This window comes from Marmota flaviventris, chromosome 1 (genome assembly GCF_047511675.1).
Source record: "Marmota flaviventris isolate mMarFla1 chromosome 1, mMarFla1.hap1, whole genome shotgun sequence".
Lineage (NCBI taxonomy): Eukaryota > Metazoa > Chordata > Mammalia > Rodentia > Sciuridae > Marmota > Marmota flaviventris.
The window spans coordinates 60,284,352-60,312,169 of NC_092498.1; the positions used below are offsets into that span (position 1 = coordinate 60,284,352).

The following is a 27,818-nucleotide window of genomic DNA, read 5'->3' on the forward strand; positions in this document are numbered from 1 at the left end:
CATATATTAAAAGGGTAATAACAACCTGAAATTCTGTAATGTGGAACTGGGGAGATAATCCATAGCTCAGAAAGAATAAACTACTTTTAAAAATCTAGTGTGTTCTCAGAGAGCAGTCAAGTTTCAGACAAGATGGAAAAGTAGGGCACAGGGTAGTGTTTTCAGTAGAGGGGTTACAGAGGATGGAATGAAAAGGGGTGGGAGAGATGATGAGAGAATGAACACCGAATACCAACAATTAAAAAAAGCAAAAAAGGAACAAACAGAAAAATAACTTAATCTTGACTGAAAGGAGAAGGGAAGACTATTCTAAGAAAGTGAGGTTTGAGTTGAGATCTGAAGAACGTGATATCTTATAGGTACCTCATATTCAGTCAGTCCAATGCCAAAGAATTACCTGACACTTGTCACTCTTCAGTGATTTCTAGCTCAGTGAACGGACCTACTGTTATGCAGGTTAGAAATATAAGAGACATTCATGATATCTATCTGCCTCCCTTATGTTCATTATCTAAACCATTACACAAGCATCAGATAAAGGAAGCATTCCAAGCAGAGGGAACATATGCAGTGTTCCTATGTTGAAAGACATGGTGTCTTCTGAAGCTAGACTTTACTTTTACACTGAAGAAGGGGCTAGATCCTGAAGGTCTTATAGGCCATACTAAGGATTTTGTTCTTATCCTAAGAGCAATAAGAGACATTGACAAGTCTGGAACAAAGGAATAGATGTGATTAGATTTAGATTTTGAAAAGAGCATTCTGTTGGTAGAATGGAGAACAGATGTGAGAAAGCTTAAATACAAGGAGATCAGAAAAAAGGCTAATGTAGTCAAATAGTTGAGAAGTGGGGGTGCTTGGCACAGGTGCGAACAGTGAACGTGGATGTAAGTGGATAGTTTTTAGGGCTAGTGAGATGATAAAAGGAACTGGTGAAAGTGGTGGATATTCTCTTCTAAACAATGTTAGGAATGAAAATGGAAAGGGAGATTGTATAGGAGAGAAAAAAATTTCCTCTTACTGGTCACTTCCTTACTTAATTACAATCAAACCGATTTATAGCAGACAGTGCTGCCCTTAGGCAAAGGTAAGGGGCCCCTATCTAATCTGTCTCTTTCTGCTGCAAAGAACAAGGAATCCCTGAGGTCAAGTGGCCACGCCAGTTAGGAGACTCCCCATCTCTTTAAGACTGCCTAAGTCTGAGGGTAGACTGAGCTGCTGATTGTACTTATTTTCAGGGAGTATGGGATGTGGACACATGCTTCAACATGCTGGGTATGGACATACATGGACAACATACATGGCCTCATTTAGTGTGGCAGGTGAAGAAGTTGGGGGAAGAAAGAACTCAGAATCAGTTTGAGGAGTCTTGAGAATTCTAAATTTAAAGCTAGCCTTCCAGATCATTACAAAAGTGGATTTGTCAAGGTTTAATACAATATATTTTATGTAATAGTTTGTTATCTTGATTTATAACTTAAAATATTTAGACAGGTGGTACATGGGTCTTGTCCAGGCTCTGCTAGTTTAAGGCCAGGCCTGATAACAGGGTAGTATAGTGTACTATTGTGCAAGGAGTAACAAATTCACACAGATAAGAGTATCATTTAGTTGCACCTTTAAGAAGTTAGATTTTTAAGACTTCAGTGTGGAAGATAAATGAGTGTACAAGATTCAAGGCATACCTTAATGTTTATGAGATACTTCTCTAGATAAGGAGGGCCAACAATTAATAAATTACTTTTATTATTACTTGTAGTACAGTACTAGGGATTGAACACATGGGTCAGTCTACCATCTAGCAACATTCCCAGGCACTTTTTTTTTTTGGACCAGGGATTGAACCCAGGGATACTTAACCACTGAGCACATCCCCAGCTCATTTTAATCTCTATTTTGAGACAGGGTCTTGCTAAATTGCTGAGGCTGGCTTTGAACTTTTGATCCTTCTGCCTTGGCCTCAAGAGCTGCTGGGATTACAGGTGTGCACCAATGAGCCCCACTCCAGCCATATTTCATTTTATATTTTGAGACAGGGTCTTGCTAAATGCCCAGGCTGGCCTTGAATTTGTGATCCTTCTGCCTAAGACTCCCAAGCTGGGATTACAGATATGCACCAATGCATCTGGCTAAGAAATTATTTTAATTATAATGATTTCAGTGTGATTTTGAAAACCCTCTTCAAAACTGCGTAAGTTTAGAGTGTGGAAGGGAACTTAGTGATCATGGGATGAAATTTACTCATTCAACAGATAAGAAAACAGGTCGTGACAGGTGAAGCCAGCATAAGGTCACAACTCCATTGAGTTGACAGATGATTTCCAGTCCTACCTATCCTCTCTGTTCACTCTCCCACCAATGCTCCTATTTTGAAGATATCTGATGCCAGTCAATTCCAAAGTTTTTACTGTTATGTATTAAATATTTCATTACTGTAAAAATTTTAGGTACTTAAAATTAAATATACCTATAAATCAATGTTAAAATTTGACTACTCCTTCCCAAATCTCAAGGGGGAAAAGAAAGAAAACGGAAGTAAAGAATTCCAACTTTCTGAGGTCGCAAGAATGGATATTCTTAAAAGTTACTTTTAAGCGTTTCCAGAAAGCCTATGCAGTTTAGGGCTCCTCTTAGAATCATAAAATTTCTTCTCACTGGCCCACTGAGTTGACTGCTTTTATTTTTACATTCATTCCTTTTGACTTTCTGACGTCCTATGACATCTAAGAGTTAAAAGCATGCTCTTTGCTATGGTTACAACTGTATTGCAACCCGTCTCCCCAACTTCCTTACTGGTTAATCCAAAAATCAAAACACCCGCTTACAAAGTATGGAACACTCGGCGCTACTACACAATAAAATACAGAAGCTTAATTTTTTTTGTGTTTCCAAACACTTAGTAATATCGCATTTCCTTGATGAGTTTAAGTTATAATTACAAAAAAAATAAAAAAATTAAAACCTTTAAGGGACCACTCACAATTTTAAAAGTCTTCAAACCCAGGGGATATCTTACCTTCAAGCTCGGAAGTAATCCGAAAGGAAGTATCCTGTTCATAGGACTTTATCTTCCCTCAAAGCACGAGCGTTCACGATCTTAGCAATAGTAATACATCTTGTCACCACATTAAGTGATTTTTTAAGCCCCTCCCATCAATTGACTACCGACTAACAAAAGAAAGGATTTATTTCTCCGCAACACTTCTCTGAGCTAAGCATCCCCGAAAAACAGCTTTCCGAACGCGCAGAGGCAGGGAGGGAAAGGCACGCCGGGGGAAAAAGGAAGAGAAAGTGGTACAACTGCAACACAGTCTTCGAGGCAGGAACGAACGCGCCCTCGGTCGGGGCAGATTTGGGATCTAGAGTGTCCCAGACACTCTTACAGGGCACCCGAGTTCACGCTGGCGACAGTCGGAGACCCTCTCCTCCAGCAGCTCCCCCTGCTACTAGCCGCACCCCGCGGAGCTCTGACCTCCAAAGCAAGTCCGCTAGGCAATTCCAACCCTTCGCTTTATGCCCGCACCTTTGATTGGATTCTAGATGGATCCCTCAGTATGTCTCACCCTATGAAAGACCCGGCCGGTGGCCCGGCAGCCCCGCCCCCGCCCCGCCCCGCCCCTGGCAGAGGACCCGCCCAGTGCCTCGCGCCAGGGAGCGGAGGAGAGTAAATACAACAGGAGCGCAAGATGGCGGAACCGCCGAGCCCAGTGCACGGCGCCGCCGCCGCCTCCGCCTCTGTCGTTTCCGAGAAAGAACCATTTGGCAAGCTTCAATCTTCCTCTCGGGATCCACCGGGTTCTCTGTCCGCAAAGAAGGTCCGGACTGAGGAGAAGAAGGCGCCGCGGAGAGTGAACGGAGAAGGGGGTAGCGGCGGGAACAGCAGGCAGCTGCAGCCGCCCGTGGCACCTTCGCCTCAGAGCTATGGCAGCCCCGCGTCTTGGAGCTTCTCTGCTCTTTCTGCTACCCCATCTCCGTCTTCTTCTCGGAGCTGTTTCTCTTTCTCCGCGGGTTCGGCGGTCCCCTCTTCAGCCTCCGCTTCCTTGTCTCAGCCGGTGCCGCGCAAACTGCTGGTCCCTCCTACGCTGCTGCACGCCCAGCCTCACCATCTCCTGCTGCCGGCCGCCGCTTCCTCGGCTAACGCCAAGCCACGCAGACCTAAGGAAAAGCGGGAGAAGGAGAAGAGGAGGCACGGCCTTGGCGGGGCCGCCCGGGAGGAGAACGGGGAGGTGAAGCCGCTGCCGCGAGGTGGGTGCTGGCTCGCGCGGGGGAGGGGAGGGGACGCCCGGGTCCCCGCCACCCTTAAGCGCTGGGGGCCCGGGAAGGGGGAGCGCGGCAGCGGCGTGCGCCAGTCTGGACAGGCGGGAGGCGTCAGGTTCTCGGGCGATTTTTCAGTCCTCAAGGGGACAGGAAATGGAGCCTGTAATTTTGGTGGCAGAGAGGGGAATGGCCTAAACTCTATATGGTTTTTCCTCCCAGTTAACGAGCTGCAGCATTTGTAGAAATCGGTCTGGAGGACCCTTCTAGGTATGCTTAGTTAGGGAGGGAGATAGGAACAAACGAGAAGGGTTCGGTCTTTAAAAGATGCTTGATAACTAAATAAACTGTTTAGATGTGATCACAGGGATTTGTATTTGTGACTCAACCTCCGACACCAGAAAATCCTGTCAAAAAAAGGGGTGTGGAGAGCATTGGCGTCAGCTGGAAGCTACCAGAGGCCTGAGCATTTCATCCCTATTAGGGAAGTGAGGTAGTGTGCAGGGCCCCAAGTGTGCTGTTTCATAAGGTACCCAGCCTCCACCCTCCTCTCCACTCCGTATTCTTTAGTGTTTTGAGTGGTCCTATTTGAAATAGAAGAATTTTCAGCCATATTCTCTTTTGCTGCAGCAAATAATAAAAATCAGGAGCTTTGACGTGTTTTGGCCACATCAAGTGGTTACAAAATGTTTTAGCTTAAGAAAAAGGCAGATTCTTAGGCGTCCTTTTGAGACACACTTTTGCTTTTGAATGTTGACTTTTCATAGTTTTTCAAGATAGTATTTCTTTAAAATAGGTGGTCCTTTTAGCGGTGGATATATAATGATTTGACAGAGTAGTACAACATGCAGATTGGTTGGGAAGTAAATCTGTGATTACAAACTTAAAACTCAAAGTTTGAAATGATATTTATTATAAATATATGTTGCTACAGTGTTATGAAATAAAATCTTTTTTTTAGCAAAAAATGAAATGCAGGCAGTTTTAGCATAGCTGATCTGATGTCGCTTAGATCATGAAAAATGCTGTTTTAAGTAGAATGGCTTATTTTTCACAGTAATTTTTAAAAAAGCTATACATGAGTATGTAGTAACAGTGTTACTTTCCAAATTTTTTTTTTTTTTTTGTCCATAGCAAAGCTTTGACATCCAAGTCAAACCTGCCATCGGGTATTCTGATGCAGAGTAAAGATCTCTCACTTCTGGAGATTGTTGCTTCTACAAAAGCAATTTTGAAGATGGAGTTTACTTAGGAATTTTAAGTGGTTAATATTTTAAAGCTATTTGTTTTAATCCCTAAGTATAAAATATAAGTGCCTGGAAGTCTATCCAAATGTGGCTTGGTATCAGTCTTGTGGTGTGTAAACTGTGCATTTGCTTCATAAATTCCCTGAGGAAGTGCATATGGATATTGGAATGGCTGAAAATAAATAAGCATGCATTTTAAAAAAACAATTCTGACTTAACATGTGGTGTAAACAGATGTCCTTTAAATTCAATGGCTCTGTAGTGCATGATTGTAATCTCGGCTACTTGGAGGCTGAGGCAGGAGGATTGCAAGTTTGAGGCCAGCCTGGGCAATTTAGTGAGACCCTGTATCAAAAATGAAAGCACTGGCCAGGTGCAGTGGTGTACACTTAGGAGGCTGAGGCAGGAGGATTGCAAGTTCAAAGCCAGCCTCAGCAAAAAACAAGGTGCTAAGCAACTCAGTGAGACCCTGTCTCTAAATAAAATACAAAAAAGGGCTGGAGATGTGGCTCAGTGGTGAGTGCCCCTGAGTTCAATCCTTGGAACAACAACAACAAAAGGACTGGGGACGTAGTTCAAGGGTATAGTGCTTGCTTGGCATGTGTGAGGACCTTGGTTCAATCGCAATTACCAGGAAAAAAAAGTGAAATGACTGTGAAAGCAAAATTTTTATAATGTTTTAAATTACATTTAGAATCTTTTTTTTTCTTCTTCTTTTTTTTTTTTTTTGGTATTGGGGATTGAACCCAGGGGTACACTACCATTGAGCTACATTCTCAGTCCTTTTTGTTTTTTATTTTGAGACAGGGGCTCACTAAGTTGTCCAGGTTGGCTTTAAATTTGAGATACTCCTGCCTCAGCCTCCCAAATCCCTAGGATTAGAAACCTGAGCTACCATGCTAGGCCCAGAATTCTCTTGAGTGCTACCGCTTACATTTTTAAGCCTAAATATATAACAAGGATAGCTTTTTAAAAAATATTTTTTAGTTGTCAGTGGGTCTTTTATTTTATTTATTTATTTATATGTGGTGCTGAGGATTGAACCCAGGGCCTCACACATGCTGGGCAAGCATTCCACCACTGAGCCACTACTGCAGCCCCAACAATGATAGCTTTTATATTAGGCTTTTCCCACAACCTAAATGGATTTTTTAAGGAATGACTAGATATTAACTTTTGTAATCTTTTTTGTACAAAAATGCTATTTTATCTATTTATTTATTTAAAAATGCTGTTATTTTGAGAAAAAACTAAAAATCAAAGAAAAATATTGCTTTTTAGTATTTTTTGTTTGTTTTTGGTACTGGGGATAGAACCCAGGGGTACTTAACCACTAAGCCACATCCTCAGCCTTTTAAAAATATTTTATGTATATATAGGGTTTTGCTGTGTTGCTTAGGGCCTCGTCAAGTTACTGAGTCTGGCTTTGAACTCACAATCCTCTTGCCTCAGATTCCTGACCTGTTGGAATTACAGGTGTGTGCCACCATGCCCAGCTTGCTTTTTAGTATCTCAATGATAATTTTTTTGTGTGTGTGTGGTGCAAGTGCAATACCACCAAGCTACAACTCCAACTCGATTCAATAATCTTTAGTCAGAACTAAAGTAAGCTCTAACAATATATTTTTTAAAAATTTTAATATTTATTTTTTAGTTTTTGGTGGACACAACATCTTTGTTTTTATGTGGTGCTGAGGATCGAACCCGGGCTGCACGCATGCCAGGCGAGCGCGCTACAGCTCGAGCCACATCCCCAGCCCCTCTAACGATATTTAAAGAAGGAAAATAGATTTTCCCTCAACAAAAGACAAAATTGATGTATGTAGTTCCCAGAAGAACTGGCCACTCCCAACTTTACTAAACTATTAAGCTCCTGTACTTATTTATTTAGAGTTTTTAAAAATCATTAGAACAGCTTTATTTTTATATTGGTTATATTCTAACAAAGTGTTCGGATTGAATGAAAGTACATATATGAATGGACCTGGCAAGCCATTTAGTAAATGTTCAGTCTGAAGCATGGTTTTTAATTTTTTAATCTCATCAATAAATTAAAAGATGGGTCAGTCCTGACAGAATAAAGGATCACTGACCGCAAATTTGAAAGCTAGGCTTACTAGTGTAGGCTCGTTGAATACGATGACCAATACCTTATGCACCTAACATCTCTTCAGGCCATGTGGTGATAGTGCTATAGCTGACTTACATGATAGTCTAATTCATCAAATAAAGGTTAAATTTTTTCTTATAAAAAGTGCAGAATAGTTTAGATTCTTAAAACTAGAAATAGCTGGACCTGGTGGCTCATGTCTGTAATCCCAGTGATTTGTGAGCTGATACAGGAGGATGGCAAGTTCAGGGCAGCCTTGGCAACTTAAGACTCTGTTTCAAAATAAAAAAATAAGAAGAAAGGGCTGGGGATGTAGTTCAGTGGTAAACTGCCTGTAGGTTCAGTCCCCATTCGGCAAACAAAACCAAAAACAAAATAAACCTGGAAAATAACTAGATTTGGTGCTTACAGAGATAAGCTACTGGAGTTACCCCATTTTTCTCTAAGACTTAATTGTTCAAACACTTGGAAAGTAAAAATGGACGTGTTTTTAAGGTATCCACCATTGAGAATCTCATTATAGTAGCTGGGCATGCTGGTACACACCTGTAATCCCAGTGGCTCTGGAGGCCTCAGCTGGAGGATCATGAGTTCAAAGCCAGCCTCAGGAAAAGCAAGGGGCTAAGCAGCTCAGTGAGACCGTGTCTCTAAATAAATACAAAATAGGTCTGGGGATGTGGCTCAGTGGTCCAGTGCCCCTGAGTTCAATCCCTGGTACCCACTGCATCAAAAAAAAAAAAAAAAAAAAAAAAAGAATTAAGATAAACAACATATCATTAGATATTATGTGGCTTCAGGGATTCTGAAAACCAATATAATTTGTATGGATCTTGTGACTTTTATAGCTTTTGCTTTGCATTTTTTCCCCCTTAGAATGACTTGTGAAATATTCCAAGACAAAAATCAGACCATTTCACTGAAGTTTTTCCTTGAAAATATAGTTCCAGAATTTAATTCTAATGAAAACAGAGACTTTTTGTAGTATTGAATGATTTGGGGTATGTGAATGTTAGTGATTTTTAAAACAATGAATATTTGAACATTTTCAGCTATATTCTCCCCCATCTTTCTAATATTATTTCACAATTTTGGGTTAAATCCATATTTAGAGTTTTCATCATATATATATATATATATATATATATATATATATATACACACACATATATTTAATAACCAAATATTTGTCACTGTTGAGAGAATAGTTGGATATGATTCCTTTGTGTGTGTGAATGTGTAATCTTTTGTATTTCATGTCCAATTTTTTTTTTTTTTCACTTGTTTAGTTTTCTCTGACAAATTCTTTCTGTATCTTCCAACTGCTCCATAAAATGCTTCTCAGTACAATTTTCCACATGGGCAAAGCTGTCAGATAAACTTATCAGTTCCATTTGTTCCTGTAGACATCCCCTCTGTAGATGTCCTTCCTGCTTCTGTCTGGATTGTTTACTCTTAAGGCCTGCTGCATAACTATCACCTTGGGACTTTCCTTAGCTGAGTGACATTCTGGGAATTTCTTTCAGTTTTGTTGAATGCCCTTTCTGGATCTCTTGCCTGTCTTTTGGTTCATATTGTAATTTTGTATTTTTCTACTAGGAGTAATGTGAAAGGGTGTGTAAGAAGTACCCTTTTGGGAATTGTATTTTTACCCTCATACCTGACTGGTTGTTGAGAGATTTCTATATTGGAAATCATTTTCCCTCTGAAGTTTAAAGATGGTGTTTCATTATTGCCCAGCTTCTAATGTTGATGTTGAAAAGTCTGATCTTTAAAAAGTTGTCTATTCTATCTGGGAAATTTCAGTCCTTTCACTGGATTTCAAGATTTTAGCTTAACAATTTTTTTTTAAATGAGCTCTTGTGTTTTTGTTCCAGTACTATAGCATTTTGTTCCTTTTTCATAATTTCAGAATCTTTTATCTCTTCAATGATGTTAATTATAGTTTCTTTGAAATGTTCTGTTTCCTACATAGTTTTTGGTTCTTTTAACTTTTTTTTTTCCTTATTTATTTTGGCTTCTTTCTTTTAGAGGCTTTCTTTAGATCTGTGTTATCCTTAATTTTTCATATTTAAGAGAAAGCTATCAAAATTGATTGAAAGCTCATAGGCATTCATGAGCAAGGTTTAGTGATGAATGACCCCAAGTTTTTATGTTTATCCTTTGGGAGGTAGGTAAAAAAACTTTCAGTTTCTTCAGATAAAGGTCCTTCCCTTTTTCTGTCCTTGTGTGGGTGGAATGATGGGGAAAGGAGGAGTGTCCCAGTCACTAAGGCTACCATAACAAAATACCATAGACTGGGTAGGTGGAACAACAGAAATATATTTTCTCAAATTTCTGGAGCCTGGGAGCCTGATATCAGCGTGCTCCTGTGGATGGGTTCTAGAAAGGGCTCTTTTCCTGGCCTGTAGGTGTCTGCCTTCTTGCCTTTGTGGACTTCCTTGGGGCTTGCTTGTGGAGAGAGATTGCTTTCTCTTCCTTTTAGAAGGTTGTCAGTCCTATTGGATTAGAATAGAATCTCATCCTTATTACCTCTCTTAATCTTACCTCCTAAAAGCACTGTCTTCAGACACAGTCATATCTGGCATTAAGGCTTCAACTTATGAATTTTGGGAAGATATACTTTTGTCCATAGCAGGGGGGTTGGCTGAGGTAATGAGTTTTGATGGCGGGATTCTAGTGCTTGGTGGGTAAAGAAAACTACAGGTCTCTGTATTCAGTTCATGAATTTTCATTCAAGTCTCCCTCTTATCATCCTAACATTTCATCTCTCTGTCTTTCTCTGTGGAATGCCTGGGAGCCTGGAACAACTATGATTCGGTTTTGCAGGAGACCATACTTCTCTTGTTTCCTTAGGAATAGTGTTTGCATGTAGGTATTCTGCCCTCTATTTTCCCAGTGCTTCTACTGGACCCTTCTGGCTTATGGCAGGATAAATTAGATTCTTTCTCTCTCTTCCATTATACCCAGGCATTTACCATTTCATCATCAATTTTCTGTCTTTATACATTATATTTCAGGTTATAGTTGCATTATCTCCTAGTTACCTCTAAGACTGAGTTTGTTTCTTTTTTTTTTCCTCCCCATTTTTTGGGTATGTTTTCTTTTTTTATATTTTTTTAGTTGTAGATGGACACAATACCTTTATTTTATTTGTTTATTTTTATGTGGTGCACAGGATCCAACCCAGTGCCTCAGGCATGCTAGGCAAGTGCTCTACCACTGAGCCACAGCCCCGTCCCTGTTTGGGTATGTTTTCTAAAAGGAGATCTTGAATTTTAGCCATATTTTGGCTTGCTCCCATTTGTGTTATATTGGTCAGGTCATTTAACCAAACAAACAAACAAAAAAAGTTATGGTATTGAGGATTGAACCCAGAGCCTTGTGAATGCTAGACAAATGCTCTACTACTGAGCTATATCCTCAGGCCTTATGTTTTTCGCCAGAGGGTTTCACTAAGTTGCTCATGCTAATCTTGAGCTTGTGACCCTCCTGGTTTAGCTGCCCAAAATATATCTGGGATTATAGGCATACATGCCCAATATCACTTAACTCTTTTTTTTTTGGTACTGGGGGTTGAATTCAGGGGCACTCAACCACTGAACCACATCCCCAGCCCTTTTTTTCTGTTTTATTTAGAGAAAAGGTCTCACTGAGTTGCTTAGTGCCTCGCTTTTGCTGAGGCTGGCTTTGAATTAGAGGTACTCCCGCCTCAGCTTCCCGAGCCACTGGAATTACAGGCATGTGCCACTAAGCCCGGCCACTTAACAGTTTTTGAGCCCATATATATTTGTTATATGGGATGATGTTTTTTTTTACAGGATGGTTGATAGAATTTTATGAACCTTGCATATTGTAGGCATTCATGAGGAATGTTGGTTTTCAATCTTTCTTTCTACCTAACACAGTGAAGTGTGTTAAACCTTAAGGTATTTTAAGCTTTCTGTTGTATTTTTCTTGAATTATAGGTTGAAAAATATTTAATATTTTATCATGAAAAATTTTACTGCAGAAGAAGTCAGAACAGTGTAGTGAATTCTGGGTATGTTTATCATACTGTTTCAATAGTTGACCAGCATTTTACTATTCATGTTTCATCACCTCTACTTATTTTCATTTATTTGCTCTGGTATTTTAAGGCATATTCTTAACCATTATTTCACTTAAAAAATAACCAGAACTGAATTTTTTTCTCTCACATAACTAATGCTTAAAAAAATCTTAACAGCATATATTTATATCAAAAAGTGAGAGAGAGCCAGGTGTAATAGTGTATTCCTGTAGTCCCAGCTACTTGGGGGGAGGCTGAGCCAGGAAGGTCACTTGAATCTTCAATTGAGACCAGCCTGGCCAACACAATGAGACCTGGTCTCACACAAAACATATATACAAGCTGGGCACGGTAGTACATGCACACATGTAATTCTAGCAACTCAGAAGCTCCAAACTCATTAAAGAATAACTCTCCATGGCCATCTCTATTCTACTTACTTTCTCTGTAAATTTGATTATTTCTAGGTATCTTATAGGAGTGGAATAATGAAGCATTTGTCCTTTTGTGACTTGCATATTTTCCTTAGCTTAATATAAGATTTAAGGCTGGAGTGGTGGAATCTGCCTGTAATCTCAGCAACTGGGGAGGATGAGGCAGGAAGACCAGCCTCTGCAATTTAGCAAGACCCTGTTTCAGAATGAAAAAATAAAAATAGCTGGGGATGTAGCTCAGTGGTTAACTGTCTCTGGGTTCAATCTCCAGTGCCCCCCCACTCCCCCCAAAAGGGGGTTTATTTATGTTTGTATCATGTGTCATAATTTCCTTTTTTGGGGGGATGGTACTGGGGATTGAACCCAGAGCCTCATGTATACCCAGTAGATGCTGTTCCACTGAGCTACCACCCTTACTCCTTAGAATTCTTAACTTTTCCTTACTGGGGGTTGAACCCAGGAGTGCTTTACCATTGAGCCATACTCCCAGCCCTTCTTATTCTTCATTTTGAGACAGGGTCTTATTAGGTTGCAGAGGCTGTCCTTGAACTTGCCATCCTCCCTCAGCCTTCTGGATAGCTGGGATTACCGGCTTACACTGCTGCACCCGAACAGAATTTCTTTTTTAAAACTGAATAATGTTCTGTTTTATGTATATATTACATTTTGTTTATCCATTCATTCCGGAGTAGACTTTTTTTTTGTATATGTTTTTTACTATAAAAATTTTAAGCATATAGAAAAGTTGAAAGAATAATAATGTACTGGGGATTTAACCCAGGAGTGCTCTACAACTGGGCTACACCCCTAGGCCTTTTTAAAATTTTTAATTTTGAGATAGGATCTGTAAATTGCTGAGGCTTACCTCAAATTTGTGATCCTCCTGCCTCAGCCTCCTCAGTTGCTGGGATTACAGGTGTGTGTCACTGTACCTGGCTTCCTTGGTGGATTCTTGGATTGCTTCTACCTTTTGGCTATTTTGAATAGTGAGTGTTCCTATAAACATGGGTGTACAAATAATCTGTTTGAATTCTTGTCTTTATTCTTTTTGATGTATAATCAGAAGTGGAATTGTTGGATTGTATGGTAATTCTATTTTTAATATTTTGGGGAACTGCCATACTATTTCCCATAGCTATTTTTCCATGGTGGCTGTGCCATTTTATATTCTCACCAGAGAGGCCCATGTTTAGGTTAAATCTTTAATATTGGAAAATTAATTACTGTAAGTAAGCAAACCACCCAACCTTTAACGGTATGAGGCAGATGCTTGTGAAGTCAGTGTATGTTCAACCATATCATCATAGGAAATAAAATATTGGGTTTGGTAGAAGAATGAAAAGTAGTATTGAGTGCTTGCCATGCGCCATGCTATTGCCTCAATGTTTTCAGATTAAAAGACTCTAAGTTTTTCCTAGTTGCATAACTAATATGTAAAGAATTTGAATCAACCTATCACTGTCAGGGTCCCAGCCTAACTACACAATGCTAAAGATAACTTAATTTTTTCCCTTTTAGACTGTAAAAAACAGGAGGGTGAAAGGAAAGATGAAGTTTTAAAAAGATTTCAAGTTACTTCTTTATTTTGCATGAAAAATTTTTATTATAAAAATTTTAAGCATATAGAAAAGTTGAAAGAATAATACAATGATCATGTGTAGAGTTCCTTCCTAGATTCAATGACTATTAATATTGTATTTATGTGCTGAATCATTTGAATGATTTGAATTTCAGGCTTTATGACATCTCATTCTTTAACTTTTCAGCTTTCTTTTCCCAAAAGTAAGAGCATTTTCTGACATAACCAGAGTGACATTAAAGCACTTAAGAAATTAATTATGTAGCTAGTCCATACATACAGATTCTTTCAGTTCCTCCCAATTCCCTATTTTTACCCCAATCACACTGTATTTTAATCTGGAACTATCTCAGTTACTTTTCTTTATATGACATTGACTTTTTGAAGGTAACAGTCTAACATACCTGTTTTATCTTGTAGATGTTCTTATATTCATAATTTTAAAATAATTGTTTCATTGTGATATTTATCCTTTTTTTGAAAACTGGAAGTTAGGCTTAAAGACATGAGTAAATTCAGATTAAGCAGTTTGGTAAACATACTTCATAAGTGTATTTTATATTGCATCTCATCAGGAGGCATATGATAGATTGTTTTATTATTAATGATGCTGTTACTATATTCAGGTTATCCTATTGTTAGTGATTATTTGGTTGAGGTGGTTACTAGATGACTCCATTGTAATGGCTCATTTTTCTATTTGCATTTGGCTAGTAATATGTGGGGTAAAGCTTTGCGAAATCCCCGTTTCCCAACTGTCGTCTACCTATTGACATTATTATCAGTTAAAGATCCCAGTTTGAGTCACCCATTTCATCAGGGGTTAAAGAATGATTTCAAATTATTTCTAAGTATATACAGAATTAGTTTTTTGGGGGTAAGAAATTTAGAATAAATTGCTACTCCTGTATCTAGATTAAAATTTGGCAATCTGTTTTGGTTCAGGTACCAAAGTAAACATTGTGAGTTTATGGGTGTGACCACAATCTTATAGGAAGGATTTTTCTTTCTCTCCTCCCCCCACTCCCCCCATCTCTTTTTTTTTTTTTTTTTTGTGTGTGTGTGTGTGTTCAGAAATCTTGGTATTTTAATGCCTTCATATTCTTCAGCTCTCCAGAAAATACATTTTTCACCTTCCCCCAAAACATCCCCCCATATGCATCTTTGTGATGAACATTATTGTGCTAAATATAGTATATGGTGCAGATTACTTCAGTCCATAGCTTCTAGATCTTATAGCTATAAATCACAGCTTTTAAATATTTATAACATACCCTGAACACTTAAAGGGAAAAGACCAAAATAAAATTTTTCATTTGTTTCTAGAGTAAAAATGTCTGTGCTGGTTAAAAAGTATACTGTTTTTCTTAAGAACTTAAGTTACACCCAGTAACCTCTACCTAACCATTGGTATTAAATGGATTTGCCCAAGTGCAGAAAAGACTTTTCTTGAATTTTTAATTCCCCTTAGTTGAGTTTGGAAAGCTACTTGCATAGTACTTATAGTTAAAGATTGGGTGTAGTATTCTAGTTATAATTAGTAGTCTACTACCATATTGGTAGTGGGCCTAGAATAAGAAGCCCCTACCAGTTTTCTTTTTGAGGTACTGGTTATTGAACCAGGACTTTGCACATGATTTGCAGATGCTCTACCACTGAACTGCATTCAGTAAAATTTTTATTTTGAGACAGACTCTTGCTAAATTACCTAGACTGGTCTTGAACTTGAAATCCTCCTGCCTCTGCCTCAGCCTCCTGAGGAGCTGGAATTATAGGTATGTGCCACCATGCCTAGCCATTCTGTCAGTTTTTATATAGAAAATAGTGCATTAAATATTACATGTAATTCAAATTATAATCTCTATTCCATAATATCTTCTGTTGGCTACTGTAAATTAACTGTATACTCATAGATTTCCATTAAACTATATAATATAATATCAGAGCAGGTATTTAATATTCATTTTATGACCTTTACCTTACACCCAATGATTGATCTGAAGAAAAAATATACAATAATTTTTCATTATGAAATTAATTTACTCTTTAGGCATTACAAACCTAAGTAGCCATATTCTTTTATTTAATAGAAAGGGAGGGTATACATTTTTTAGATGTTATTTAGATATATAAAATAAAAGAAAGTAAATGTGTATGTGTGTGTGTATATAAAGCGTATAACTTTTAGATAGTAGTAGGCATTGAACACATGGTCTTTTGTATGCTGAGTGTTTCACATGCTAATGTTACAGGCTCTATCACTGATCTACTTCCAAAACCCTGGCCCTACATTTATTGTTTCGATTAACACATATTAATTGTACATTTTAATGGGATTTACTGTGGTATTTTAGCACATGAATATGGTGTACATCTATCAAATCATAGTAATAAGAGGGTTTTTTTTTTGGATACCTGGGATTGAACCCAGGGGTACTTACCACATCCTTAACCCTTTTAATTTTAATTAATTAATTAGTACCAGGGATTGAACCTAGGGGCACTTAACCACGGAGCCACATTCCCAGTCCTTTTTATTTTTTTATTTTGAGACAATAGAAGGTCTTACTAAGTTACTTAGCGCCTTGTGAAATTACTGATTCTGGCTTTGAACCCTTATCTCTCACTCTACACAAAAATCAACTGAAAAAGAATTAGAGACCAGAATCTATGCAACTCCCCGTAGAAAATGTAGAGTCAGCACTCCAGCATATAGGCAAAGGCAACAACTTTCTCAATAGGACCCCTAAAGCTCAGGAAATGATGCCAAGAGTTACTTAATGGGATGACATCAAATTTAAATCTACTGCACAGCAAAGGAAACAATTATGAGTATGAAGAGAATTTTCTCCATATAGAATGGGAGAAAATTTGGCTAGCTACTCTTCTGACAGACGATTAGTATCTAGAACAAATAAAGAACTCAAAAAATCTAACATCACAAAAACAAATATAACCCAATAAATAAATAGGCAAATTACTTTCTAGAGTCTTTGCACCAATTTTCAGTCCCACTAGCAATGTATGAGTGTATCTTTTCCCCGCTATCCTTGCCAGGATTTGGATTTGTTGTTACTTGTGTTCTTGATAATTGCCATTGTGACTGGAATGAGATGGAATTTTGGTATAGATTTAGTTTGCATTTCTCTAATTACTAGAGGTGTTGAACTTTTTTTTTCATATATTGACTTGGAATGGAAACACAATTTGACCCAATTATCCCACTCCTTGGCATATACCCAAAGGATTTAAAATCAGTATACTACAGTGATGCAGACACATCAATGTTTTCAGCAGCTCAGTTCACCATAGCAAAGCTGTGAAACCAACCTAGATGCTCTTCAACAGGTGAATGGGTAAAGAAAATGTGGTATATGTACACAATGGGATAATACTCAGCCATAAAGAAGAATGAAATTGTGGCATTTTCAGGTAAATGGATAGAACTAGAGACCATCATGCTAAGTGAAAGAAGCCAGTTCCCCAAAACCAAAGGCTGAATGTTCTCTCTGATATGTGGATGCTAACACACTAAGAGGTGGGGAAGGGCGAATAGAATTTCATTGGTTTAGACCAATGGGAATGAAGGAAGAATTGGATTAGGAAAGATGGTAGAATGAATTGGACATAACTTTTCTATATTCATATGTGAGTACATGATCAGTGAAATTCCACATCATGTACAACCATAAGAATGGTATCCTAATTAGGAAAGTTATACTCCATGTATGTCTAGTATGTCAAAATACACTCTACTATCATGTATATCTAAAAATAATAAACTAAAAAAAAGAAATAAAAAAAATGGAACTATTGTTCTTCCTTCCCCCAAAAAACCCAAATGAGATTTAATTTATAGATGTAAATTTCTTTTTTTAAAATATTTTTTTAGTTGTGGATGGCCACAGTACCTTTATTTATTTATGTATTTTATGTGGTGCTAAGGATTAAACTCAGTGCCTCACATGTGCTAGGTAAGCACTTTACCTCTGAGCCACAATCCCAGCCCTATAGATGTAAATTTCTTTTAAAAAGGTTAATGTCACATCAATGTTTATAGCAATACAATTCACAATAGATAAACTGTTGAACCAATCTAGATGCCCTTCAATAGATGATAAATGTGGCATATATACACAATGGAATATTACTCAGCAATAAAAGAGAATAAAATCATGGCATTTGCAGTTAAATGGATAGAGTTAGAGAAGATAATGGTAAGTGAAGTTAGCCAATTTCAAAAAGCCAAATTCTGAATGTTTTCTCTGATATAAGGAGGCTGATTCATAGTGAGGTAGAGAGGAGGGAGCATGGGAGGAATAGACAAACTCTAGATAGGGCAGAAGGGTGGGAGGGGAAGGGAAGGGACATGGGGTTAGAAATAATGGTGGAATGTGATGGACATTATTATCCAAAATACATGTATGAAGACACAAATTGGTGTGAATATACTTTGTTTACAACCAGGAGATGAAAAATTGTGCTCTATATGTGTAATATGAATTATAATGCATTCCACTGTCTTATATAAATAAAAAATTAATAAAAAGGTTAATGTCTTAAAAAAAGAGGCAAGTGAATTAAACATACACTCCTCAAAAGAAGAAATACAAATGGCCAACAAAAATAAAATAATGTTCAGCATTTTTAGCAATTAGGGAAATGCAAATCAAAACTACACTGAGATTTTATCTCACATTAGTTCAGAATGATGGTCATCAAGAATACAAACAGTAATAAATGCTGGAAAGGATGTGGAGAGAGGAACACTTTTGCATTGTTCTTGGGATTGTATATTAGTACAATCACTATGCAAATCATGGAACTTTCTCAAAAGACTAGGCATGGAACCACCATATGACTCAGTTATACCACTCTTCAGTATTTATCCAAAATAATTAATCATACCATAATGATAACAGGCATGTTTATAGCAACACAATTCACAGTAGCCAAACTATGGAAACAGCCTAGGTGTCCATTAATGGATGAGTGGATAAAGAAAATATGGTATATATACACAGTGGAATTTTATTCAGCATAAAGAGAAATGAAATTATGTCATTTCCAGGAAAATGGATAGAACTTGAGACTATTATGTTAAGCGAAATAAGCCAACTCAGAAGGTCAGGGGTTGTATGTTTTCTCTCATATGTGGAAGCTACAAGGGAAAAAAGAACGGTAGGGGTGTGGGATGTGGAGATCTCATGAAAATGAAAGGGAGATCAGTAGAGGAAAGGGATCAGGATTGGGAGATGGTGGGGGGGAAATGCTGGGAAATGATATCGGCCAAATTATATTGTTATTTTGTATGCTTGTATGAATGTTACAACAAATCCCATCATTATGCACAACTATAATGCATCAATGGAAAAAAAAATCATGTTTCCTTGGGCTTTTCCTTGCTACAACCGAACCTCAGACTTTCCTCACTTTTAATAACCTTGGGAAGAATACATTTTGTGGAAAAATACATTTTGTGGAATGTTCCTCAATTGATATTTCTCTGACATTTTTCTCATGATTAGACTGGGGTTATGGGTTTTGGGGGAGGAAGATTTAACTATAAATTTTAAAAATAAAATTTAATATAAAAGTCAAACAGTATTCAAAGTTTTATAATATGGAATGACCCTGTCTTATCCTGTCTCCATTCAGCTGTAACTCTTTGTGTGTGTGTGTATGTGTGTGTGTGTGTGTGTGTAGGGGTGGTGGTGGTGCTAGGCGTTGAACCTAGAGGCACTTTACACTGCACTGCATCCCCAGTACTTAAAAAATATCTTTATGTGGTGCTGAGGATTGAACCCAGTGCCTTATGCATGCTAGACAAATGCTCTACCATTGAGCTATAGCCCCAGCCCATCCCTAGTACTTTTAATTTAATTTTTAAAATTTGTTCTAATTAGTTACACATGTCAGTAAAATTCATTTTGACACATCATGCATAAATGGAGTATAACTTCTGATTCATCTGGTTGTACATGATATAGAGTTATTCAGTTCATGTAATCATATATGTACAGGGTAATAATGTTGTATTTATTCCCACTCCCCTCCCTTCACTTCCCTCTATCTAGTCCAAAATACCTCTGTTCTCCCACTCCTATTGTGAATTAGCATCTGCATATCAGAGAAAACATGCGGCCTTTGGTTCTTTAGGATTGGCTTATTTCTTTTAGCATATTGTTCTCTAGTTCCATATGTTTACCTGCAAATGTCACAGGCTGAGTAATATTCCATTGTGTACATATACCACAGTTCTTTATCCATTCATCTGTTAAAGGGCACCTAGGTTGTTCCATAGTTTAGCTATTGTGAATTGAACTGCTGTGAACTTTGATGTGGCTGTGTCACTGTAGTATGCTGATTATAAGTCCTTTGGGTATAAACCTAGGAGTGGGATAGCTGGGTCAAAAATCCATTCCAAGTTTTCTGAGGAATCTCTATACTGCTTTCCATAGTGGTTGTATCATTTTGCAGTCCTACCAGTGGTACCACTGGTTATCTATGATGAGTCCTGCTTCCTCACATGTTGAAATTTGAACATTAGAGAAGTACGCTGAGGCAAGCATACAAAGCAGAGTTTATTTAAAAAGGGGTAACATAGACTTCTCCCTGGAGGGAGAAGGGGGCCATAGCTGGTAGCCTGGTGATACCGCCGGTTACCGTGACAAGTCCTTATTTCCCTGAATGCCGAAGTATAGCACCAAAGAAGCACTCTGAGGCAAGTGTGGAGTGGAAAGTGAAAGACTTTATTAAAGGATAGCAGAAAAGACCCTCCCCCCCCAAGGAAAAGGGGACCCAGTTTACTTAACTACACTAACTACCTGTCTTTGAATCTGGCTTCATTCACCCTTCTAATTTTAGGAACTCCTTACTGCTGTAAGGAAACAGGATGACAACCACTCTGGATGACTGCTTTGACTTTTTCCAGCTGGAAGGAGGCAGTAAGGGGCAAGCAGTTTGGAGTTCTCCTCTTTAAAAATCGGGTCTATCTAGTGGTCTGTGATAGAAGGCTGATTGAGAAGCAATAGGCTGGAGGGCCATTTGAGTGATGGGTGGTCATTGTCTTAGCGAAAGAGATATTTTAGGTCATCTATTGGAGTGCAGGGATATTGTTGTTCCTCAGTTCCCTGGGAAGGAGAGTTCTCTTTGGTTATCCACTCAGTATGGCAGGCTTTAATCCAAGAGTGATGGATCCAGTTCTCCTATCTCAGCACTTTTACTGCAGTGGGGGTGGATAAGATTACAGAAAAAGTTTCTTTCCAAATAGTGTTTAAATTTGGGGAATTTGAAAGTATGGTCTTGATCATAACTAGATCTCCAGGCTTATATAGAGGTGGAAAACTGACTGGCTCAGATATGGGATATTGACAAATTTCAGATTGAAATTTGGCCAACTTTGTGATGAGTCACTAGATCTGCAGTTTCCTGATCTTTAAGGATATCATTCCTTAGGAATGGTCTCCCATGTAAGAGCTTAAATGGGCTGAGTCCTGATGTTTTTTGGGTGTTCCTAATTCTGAGTAGTGCCAAAGGAAGCACCTTAGGCCATGGGTAGTGGGTTTCCTGAGTGAGTTTTCTTAGATGTCTTTTAAAGATGTCATTAGTTTTCTCTACCCTTCCTGAGGATTGAGGTCTTCATGCACAGTGGAGATGGTATTTGATGCGGAGGTCTTTGGATATCCCCTGAGTGACAGTTGCCTTGAAAGCTGCTCCATTGTTACTCTGTAGGCTGCAGGGCAGTCCAAATTGTGGAATTATTTCCTGTAATAAGGCTTTTACTACTTCTCTTGCCTGTTCAGTTTGGGAGGGGTAGGCTTCAATCCACCCAGTAAAAATATCTATCATAACCAATAAATATTGGAATCCATTGCTCTTGGGTATGTGAGTAAAATCAAGTTGCCAGTCTTTCCCAGGGAACTGTCCTGTCCTTTGTAATCCTGGGGGATTCTTGGCAGAATTAAGTTGGTTATTTCTTTGGCATGTTTCACAGGCTTTACTATTTGGTGGATGGTCTTTGAAATATTTTTTTCTTCAAATATCTCTCAGGTTAATTTGGGAGTATTTTCTTCTCCCAGGTGGTAAGATTGGTGTAGGGTGTGTAAAATCATCCACTGGGAATTAGCAGGTAAATAGTTTGTTATCTTCCATTTGAATCCATCCAGAGGGTAAGAGAGTACTCCTTTAGATAATGCCTGGCTGTTTCCTCCTGAGTGTATTGAGTTCTTATCTCTGGGGCAGGGCCTGTCCATATCAAAGGGGCTAAGGTTATCATCTGTAAAGTTCCCTTAGCAGCTTCTTTGGCTTGTTGCTCTGCTTTTGTTGCCTTGTGCTATTTCATCTATCCTTTTTGATGTCCTTGACAGTGAATTACTGCTACCTCTTTGGATAAATGAACAGCTTCTAACAGTTTCAAGATCTCCTCATAGTAGTATTTCTTTATGGATGTTCCCCCAGTTGTTTGAAATCCTCTTCCAAATTGCTGCATGTGCATGTAGGATTAGATAGGCGTATTCAGAGTCAGTGTAAATATTAATTCTTTGTTGCTTCCCTAGTTCAAGTGCTCTTGTTAGGACTGTCAATTTAGCTAGCTGTGAGCTTGTGCCTGGGGGCAAAAATTGTGCCTTTATGGTGTCACATAAAGTCACCACAGCATATCCAGCTTGCCTTCTTCTTGTTCCGTAAAGGAACTCCCGTCTGTGAACATGGTGAGGTCTGGATTGGACAGGGGAAGGTTTTGAAGGTCCTTCCAGGCTTAGTAATTTATAGCTAGGACCTGTTGGCAGTCATGTTCAGGATTTCCTTCTAATTTCTTTGAGAGGAAGGTGGCTGGGTTTAGATTAGAGCAAGAATTTATTTGATGGGGCTGGGGATGTGGCTCAAGCGGTAGCGCGCTCGCCTGGCATGCGTGCAGCCCGGGTTCGATCCTCAGCACCACATACAAACAAAGATGTTGTGTCCGCCGAGAACTAAAAAAAAAAAAAAAAAAAAAAAAAAGAATTTATTTGAGGGCTGGGGATGTGGCTTAAGTGGTAGCGTGCTCGCCTGGCATGCCTGCGGCCCCGGTTCGTTCCTCAGCACCACATATAAACGAAGATGTTGTACGCCGAAAACTAAAAAATAAATATTAAAAAAAAATTCTCTCTCTCTCTCTCTCTCTGTCTCTCTCTCTTTAAAAAAAAAAAGAGTTTATTTGAGTTATGGGTCCATCTAGAAGCAAGGTTTGCTATTTTAGAAGGTGCCTGTCTGAGAGCCATAGTCCTCTTTTTTAAAAATCCCTGAGAGATCATGGGAGGTGTAGACAATAAGGTCTCTTCCTAGGGTGATTTTGATTGCCTCAGGGACTAGTAGGGCTACTGCTGCTACTACTCTCAAACTGTGTGGCCATCCTCAAGATACTAAATCAAGGTCCTTACTGAGAAAAGCTACTGGCTGTTGATCAGGTCCCTTTTTTTGTGTGACCACCCCCAGGGCTGTTCCTCCTCTGTCAGTGACAAAAAAGGTTAAAGTTTTATTCAGTAGGTAAGCTGAGGGCGGGAGCTTGGAGTAAGGCACCTTTCAGTGCCTTAAAGGCTTTGGCATAGTGTTTCTTTGAGGAGGCTGTAAAGAGGCTTAGCTAATTCTCCACATCCAGGAATCCAAAGCCTGTAGTATCCGTTTATCCCTAGGAAGCCTCTAAGTTGCCTTATGGTCTGCTGTAGAGGATATTGTCCTATGGGAGTTATTCTTTCCTGTCCTAGTTTTCGGGTTCCTTGAGATAGCTGTAATCCTAAATATTGAATTGTTTTTGGCATAATTCAGCTTTCTTCTTTGAGACTTTATAACCCTTGTCAGCTAAGAAGTTTAAAAGTTTTATAGTGGCCTCATGACATTCTTTTTGAGTGGAGGCACATAAAAGTATGTCATCTACATATTAGAGGACAGTCAACAGATATTTTATCTCTGAATTCTGTTAAGTCCTTAGCTAGGGTTTGGCCAAACAGGTGAGGGATATCTCTAAATCCTTGGGGTACTGTTCAGGTTAATTGAGATTAGTTATCTGGTTCCTCAAAGGCAAATAGATACTGCGATTCTAGTCTAGGGGTAACAGAAAAAGGCATCTTTTAAATCTAACACAGTAAACCAAGCAGCAGCTGCTGGAATCTTGGATAATAGAGTATGCAGATTAGGAACTATAGGGTGGAAGGGAACAACTGCTTCATTAATTATTCTGAGGTCCATGACTAGGTGCCATTCCCCATTAGGTTTTTGAATTCCTAAAATGGGTGTGTTGCATGGACTATTGCAGGGCACTAAAAGTTTTTGCCTTTTGAGGTTCTGAATGACCTTTAATAAGCCCCCCCCCCCCCTTTTTTTTTTTGCTTCTGGGCTTAGGGGGTATTGTCTCTGATGTGGAAAGACACAGGGATCTTTTAAGACTATTTTGATTGGGACTGCACTTTTTGCCATCTGATTTTGCCCTCAGTGGCCCACACTTTCAGGTTTATATCACTTCTAATAAAGGTAAACATAATGGTCCTCATGGTCCCTAATTCATTGTAATGGAAGTCTGAAGTTTTGAAAGTGAGTCCCTTCCCAATAAAGGGGTAGGGCATTCTGGGACTATCAGGAATGAATGAGAAAACATCATCCCATCCCACTCACAACTCACTGGGGGGGGTTGGACTTCTTTCCATGTTTGTTTGATATTTACATTCCATGTAATTTGTTGTTTTGTGTTTTTTGTACCTTTTTAAAAAAAATATGGTATGGATATAGACACAAGGGAACTTTTGTATACTATTTATGGGAATGTAAATTAGATCAGCCATTAGAAAAAGTAGTATGGAGTTTATTTAAAAAGTTAGAACTAGAACTAGAACTAAAACTACCAGTTATGCACAGAGGTATGTGCCTGTAGTCCCAGCTACTTGAGAAGTTGAGGCAGAAAGATTGCTTAAGCTCAGGAGTTTGAGGCCAGCCTAGGTAACATAGCAAGACCCTGTCTCCCTTAAAAAAAAAATTACCATATGCCATATGATCCAGCAATTAATATTGCATTGCTGTTCACAATTAACAAGATATGGAGATCAACCAAATGTTTATCGGTGGATGAATGGATAAAGAAAATGTAGTACACAATGGAATACCATTTAGCATTAAAGAAAAATGAAATTATGTCACTTCCAACAACTTAGATGAACCTGGAGGGTGCTATATTAGATGAAATAAGCCAAGCACAAAAAGACAAATGCTACATGATCTCATTTATTTACATGTGAAGGGTAAAACTTACAGGAACAGAGGTTTGGATATTGGAAGAATTTGGGAGATATTGGTCAGAGGATATACAATTTCAGTTAGGAGAAATAATCAAGAGATCTATTGTGCACCATGTGACTATAGTTAAGAAAAATATATTACACATTTGAAAGGTGCTAAGAGAGTGTACTTTGTTTTTACCACAAGAAATGATAGCTGTGGGAGGTAATGTATTAATAAGAGAATGATAATGAGTTAAAATTTTTGTGATAACAAAAGACTATACTTCTTATTTTAGAAAGCAGAAAATATGGAATACTTTGAGAAATTCACAAGAATGGGTAAAATATAAAGTAGAAGTCTTTTCAATAACTGAAATAATTCTAAAGATTCCATAAAAATGAATGGGTTATTTAAACATCTGTTATTTAGTAACTCTCTTTTAAAGGATTCTCTATCTTTTTTTTTTTTTTTTAAGCTTTTTTCTTTTTCTTTTCTTTTTGTGGGTACTGGGTGTCCAACCCAGGGCCTAATGCATGCTAGGCAAGTACTGTATCACTGAGCCATATTCCCGGCCTCTAAAGTTTTCTTTCCTTCTTTTTTCCTTTGGTGTACTGGGTATTTAATCCAGGAGTGCTCTACCACAGAGCTACATCCCCAGTCCTTTTTATTTTTTATTGTGAGACAGGGCCTTGCTAAGTTGCACGAACTTCTGATCTTTCTGCCTCAGCTTTTCAAGTTGCTGGGATTACAGGCATGGGCTGCCATGCCTGGAAGATTTTTATTTTCTTATTATTGGAGTACTTCATCTCATACATACATCTATTTTCATTTCTAACATAATCACAACTTTAATACTGACTAGTGAATCTTATTATATAACCAGATGAAACATGATTTTATTACTATGAACTGGTTTTCCAAAGTGGTACTTAGAGTAAGAATCAATTGATATCTTCTTGATTGCAGTATTCCTTAGTGCAGTATTATTATTTTTATTTTTATCTCTTGCACATAATGCTTAGTAGAAATGTATTTGTTCAGTGAAATAAAAATTATGTAGAGGCATATATGATACTACTATATCATAAATTCACCAATTGTTTGAAAAGGCCTTTTATATTTTATTTAAAATTATTAACTTTTTCATATGAATTATCCTATGTTTATTTTTCAACATAAATGATTCACTGTTTTTTCTGGGTTTATAATGACTTAGTCATCTGTTCTTTTTTTGTTGATTGTTATATTCCTTTTGCCTGTTTAGGTTCAAACTGTATATATCATGGATCGATTTGCATCTTTTCCTCTCACTGCCCTGGTTTCCTATCTCCCTATTTATTTATTTTATTTTAATTTTTTTGCAGTGCTGGAGATTGAAACCATAGCCTGAATTACATATTTAACCCCTCTTTATTTAGATTAATTTTGAAAATACTACTTCTATGAGCAGTTTTAGATTCATAGTATAATAGAGAAGAAGGTCCATATACTCTCTGCCCTGGCACATGCATTATAGCCTTCCTCATTATCAGCCTCTCCTTCCAGAATGTTACATTTATTACTGATGATTGGCACATCATTAGTATCCAAAGACCATAATTAACATAGGGTTCACTCATTTTGTTGTACATTATATGGGTTTGAACAAATATATAATATTGTGTATCTGCCATGATAGTATTATACAGAGTAGTAAAAATCCTCTATGCTCTACTTCTTCATCCTTTCCTTCCCCCAGCCCCTGGCATCCACTGATCTTTTCACTATCTCCATCGTTTTCCCTTTTCCAGAATGTCATGTAGCTGAAATCCTAGAACTTATGGGCACAATATCTTTATTTTGTTTATTTATTTTTATGTGGTGCTGAGGATCGAACCCAGGGTCTCACACGTACAAACCCAGTCCTCTATAGTCATTTTTAGACTGGCTTCTTTCACATAGTAAAATGCATTTAAATTTCCTTCTGTTTTAACATGGCTTGATATCTCATTGAAGAACATTCCATTTTTTGGATGTAGTAGATCCATTCATTTACTGAAGGATATCTTAGCTGCTTCCAAGTTTTGGTAATATGAAAAACCTTTTATAAACATCTGTGTACCTACTTTTTTTTGTGGACATAAGTTTTTAGCTCCTTTGGATGAATACCAAACAATGTGATTATTGGATCATATTGGAGTATATTTGAGATTGTAAGAAACCAACCAATCGTCTTCCATAGTAGTGTTTTTTATTCCCACCAGCAGTGAATGTGAATTCCTATTTTTCCACATGATTCCATCTTGCTGTGTCCTACACAGTGAATGAACAACTTATGGAACGCAGGCTGTGAGCTGGCTGAAAAAATAAAAGTCTAAAGAAATATTAAGAAATAAAGACAAAGACATGGAAATAAGTGAAAAGGGGAGGCATGGTGGGAAGATCCAGCTCTGATGGAGACTGGACCTAACAAGGAACAAGAGTCCGCATTTTATTTTTGTAGGTAGGAACACCAAAGGGTTTCAGTGTGAAAAACTTCTTGGGGTAAACAGGATGAGGTTTGGGAAAAACAACATGGTTGGGGTTTAGCAGGTTAGACCCATCTCTTCTATCTCCAGGCAGCTGGGATTTGAAATCAAGGCTTTTTGAAACAAAGAATTCCATAGCAAGCCCTGAATATCCCAGGGGCCATGCTGCAAATGGGCATTCCCCCTGGTACTTCTGTACCGCAGGGTTTCCAGAAGCAGTTCCTCAAGTTCAAAACAATGATTATATACTTTATATACAATGATTTATATAAGGACAATTCCAGCTTTTTTCTTTCTTTCTTTTTTTTTTTTGTCAGTAGTGGGGATTGAACTAGGGTGTTCTACCACAGAGTTACATCTCCAGCCCCACCCACCTTTTAACTATTATTTTT

At 38.2% G+C, this 27,818-nt stretch overlaps 1 protein-coding gene across 1 annotated transcript in view; it reads left to right on the forward strand.

Moving 5' to 3' along the window:
- The first annotated feature begins 3,619 nt into the window (after positions 1-3,619).
- The window catches only part of Rsbn1l (round spermatid basic protein 1 like), an 81,631-nt gene continuing 57,432 nt past the window's right edge, over positions 3,620-27,818 (forward strand). Inside the window, exon 1 of the mRNA XM_027926390.2 lies at positions 3,620-4,245. Coding sequence (XP_027782191.2) covers positions 3,687-4,245 — 559 coding nt within the window. The 5' untranslated portion in view covers positions 3,620-3,686. The remainder of the gene's footprint in view (positions 4,246-27,818) is intronic.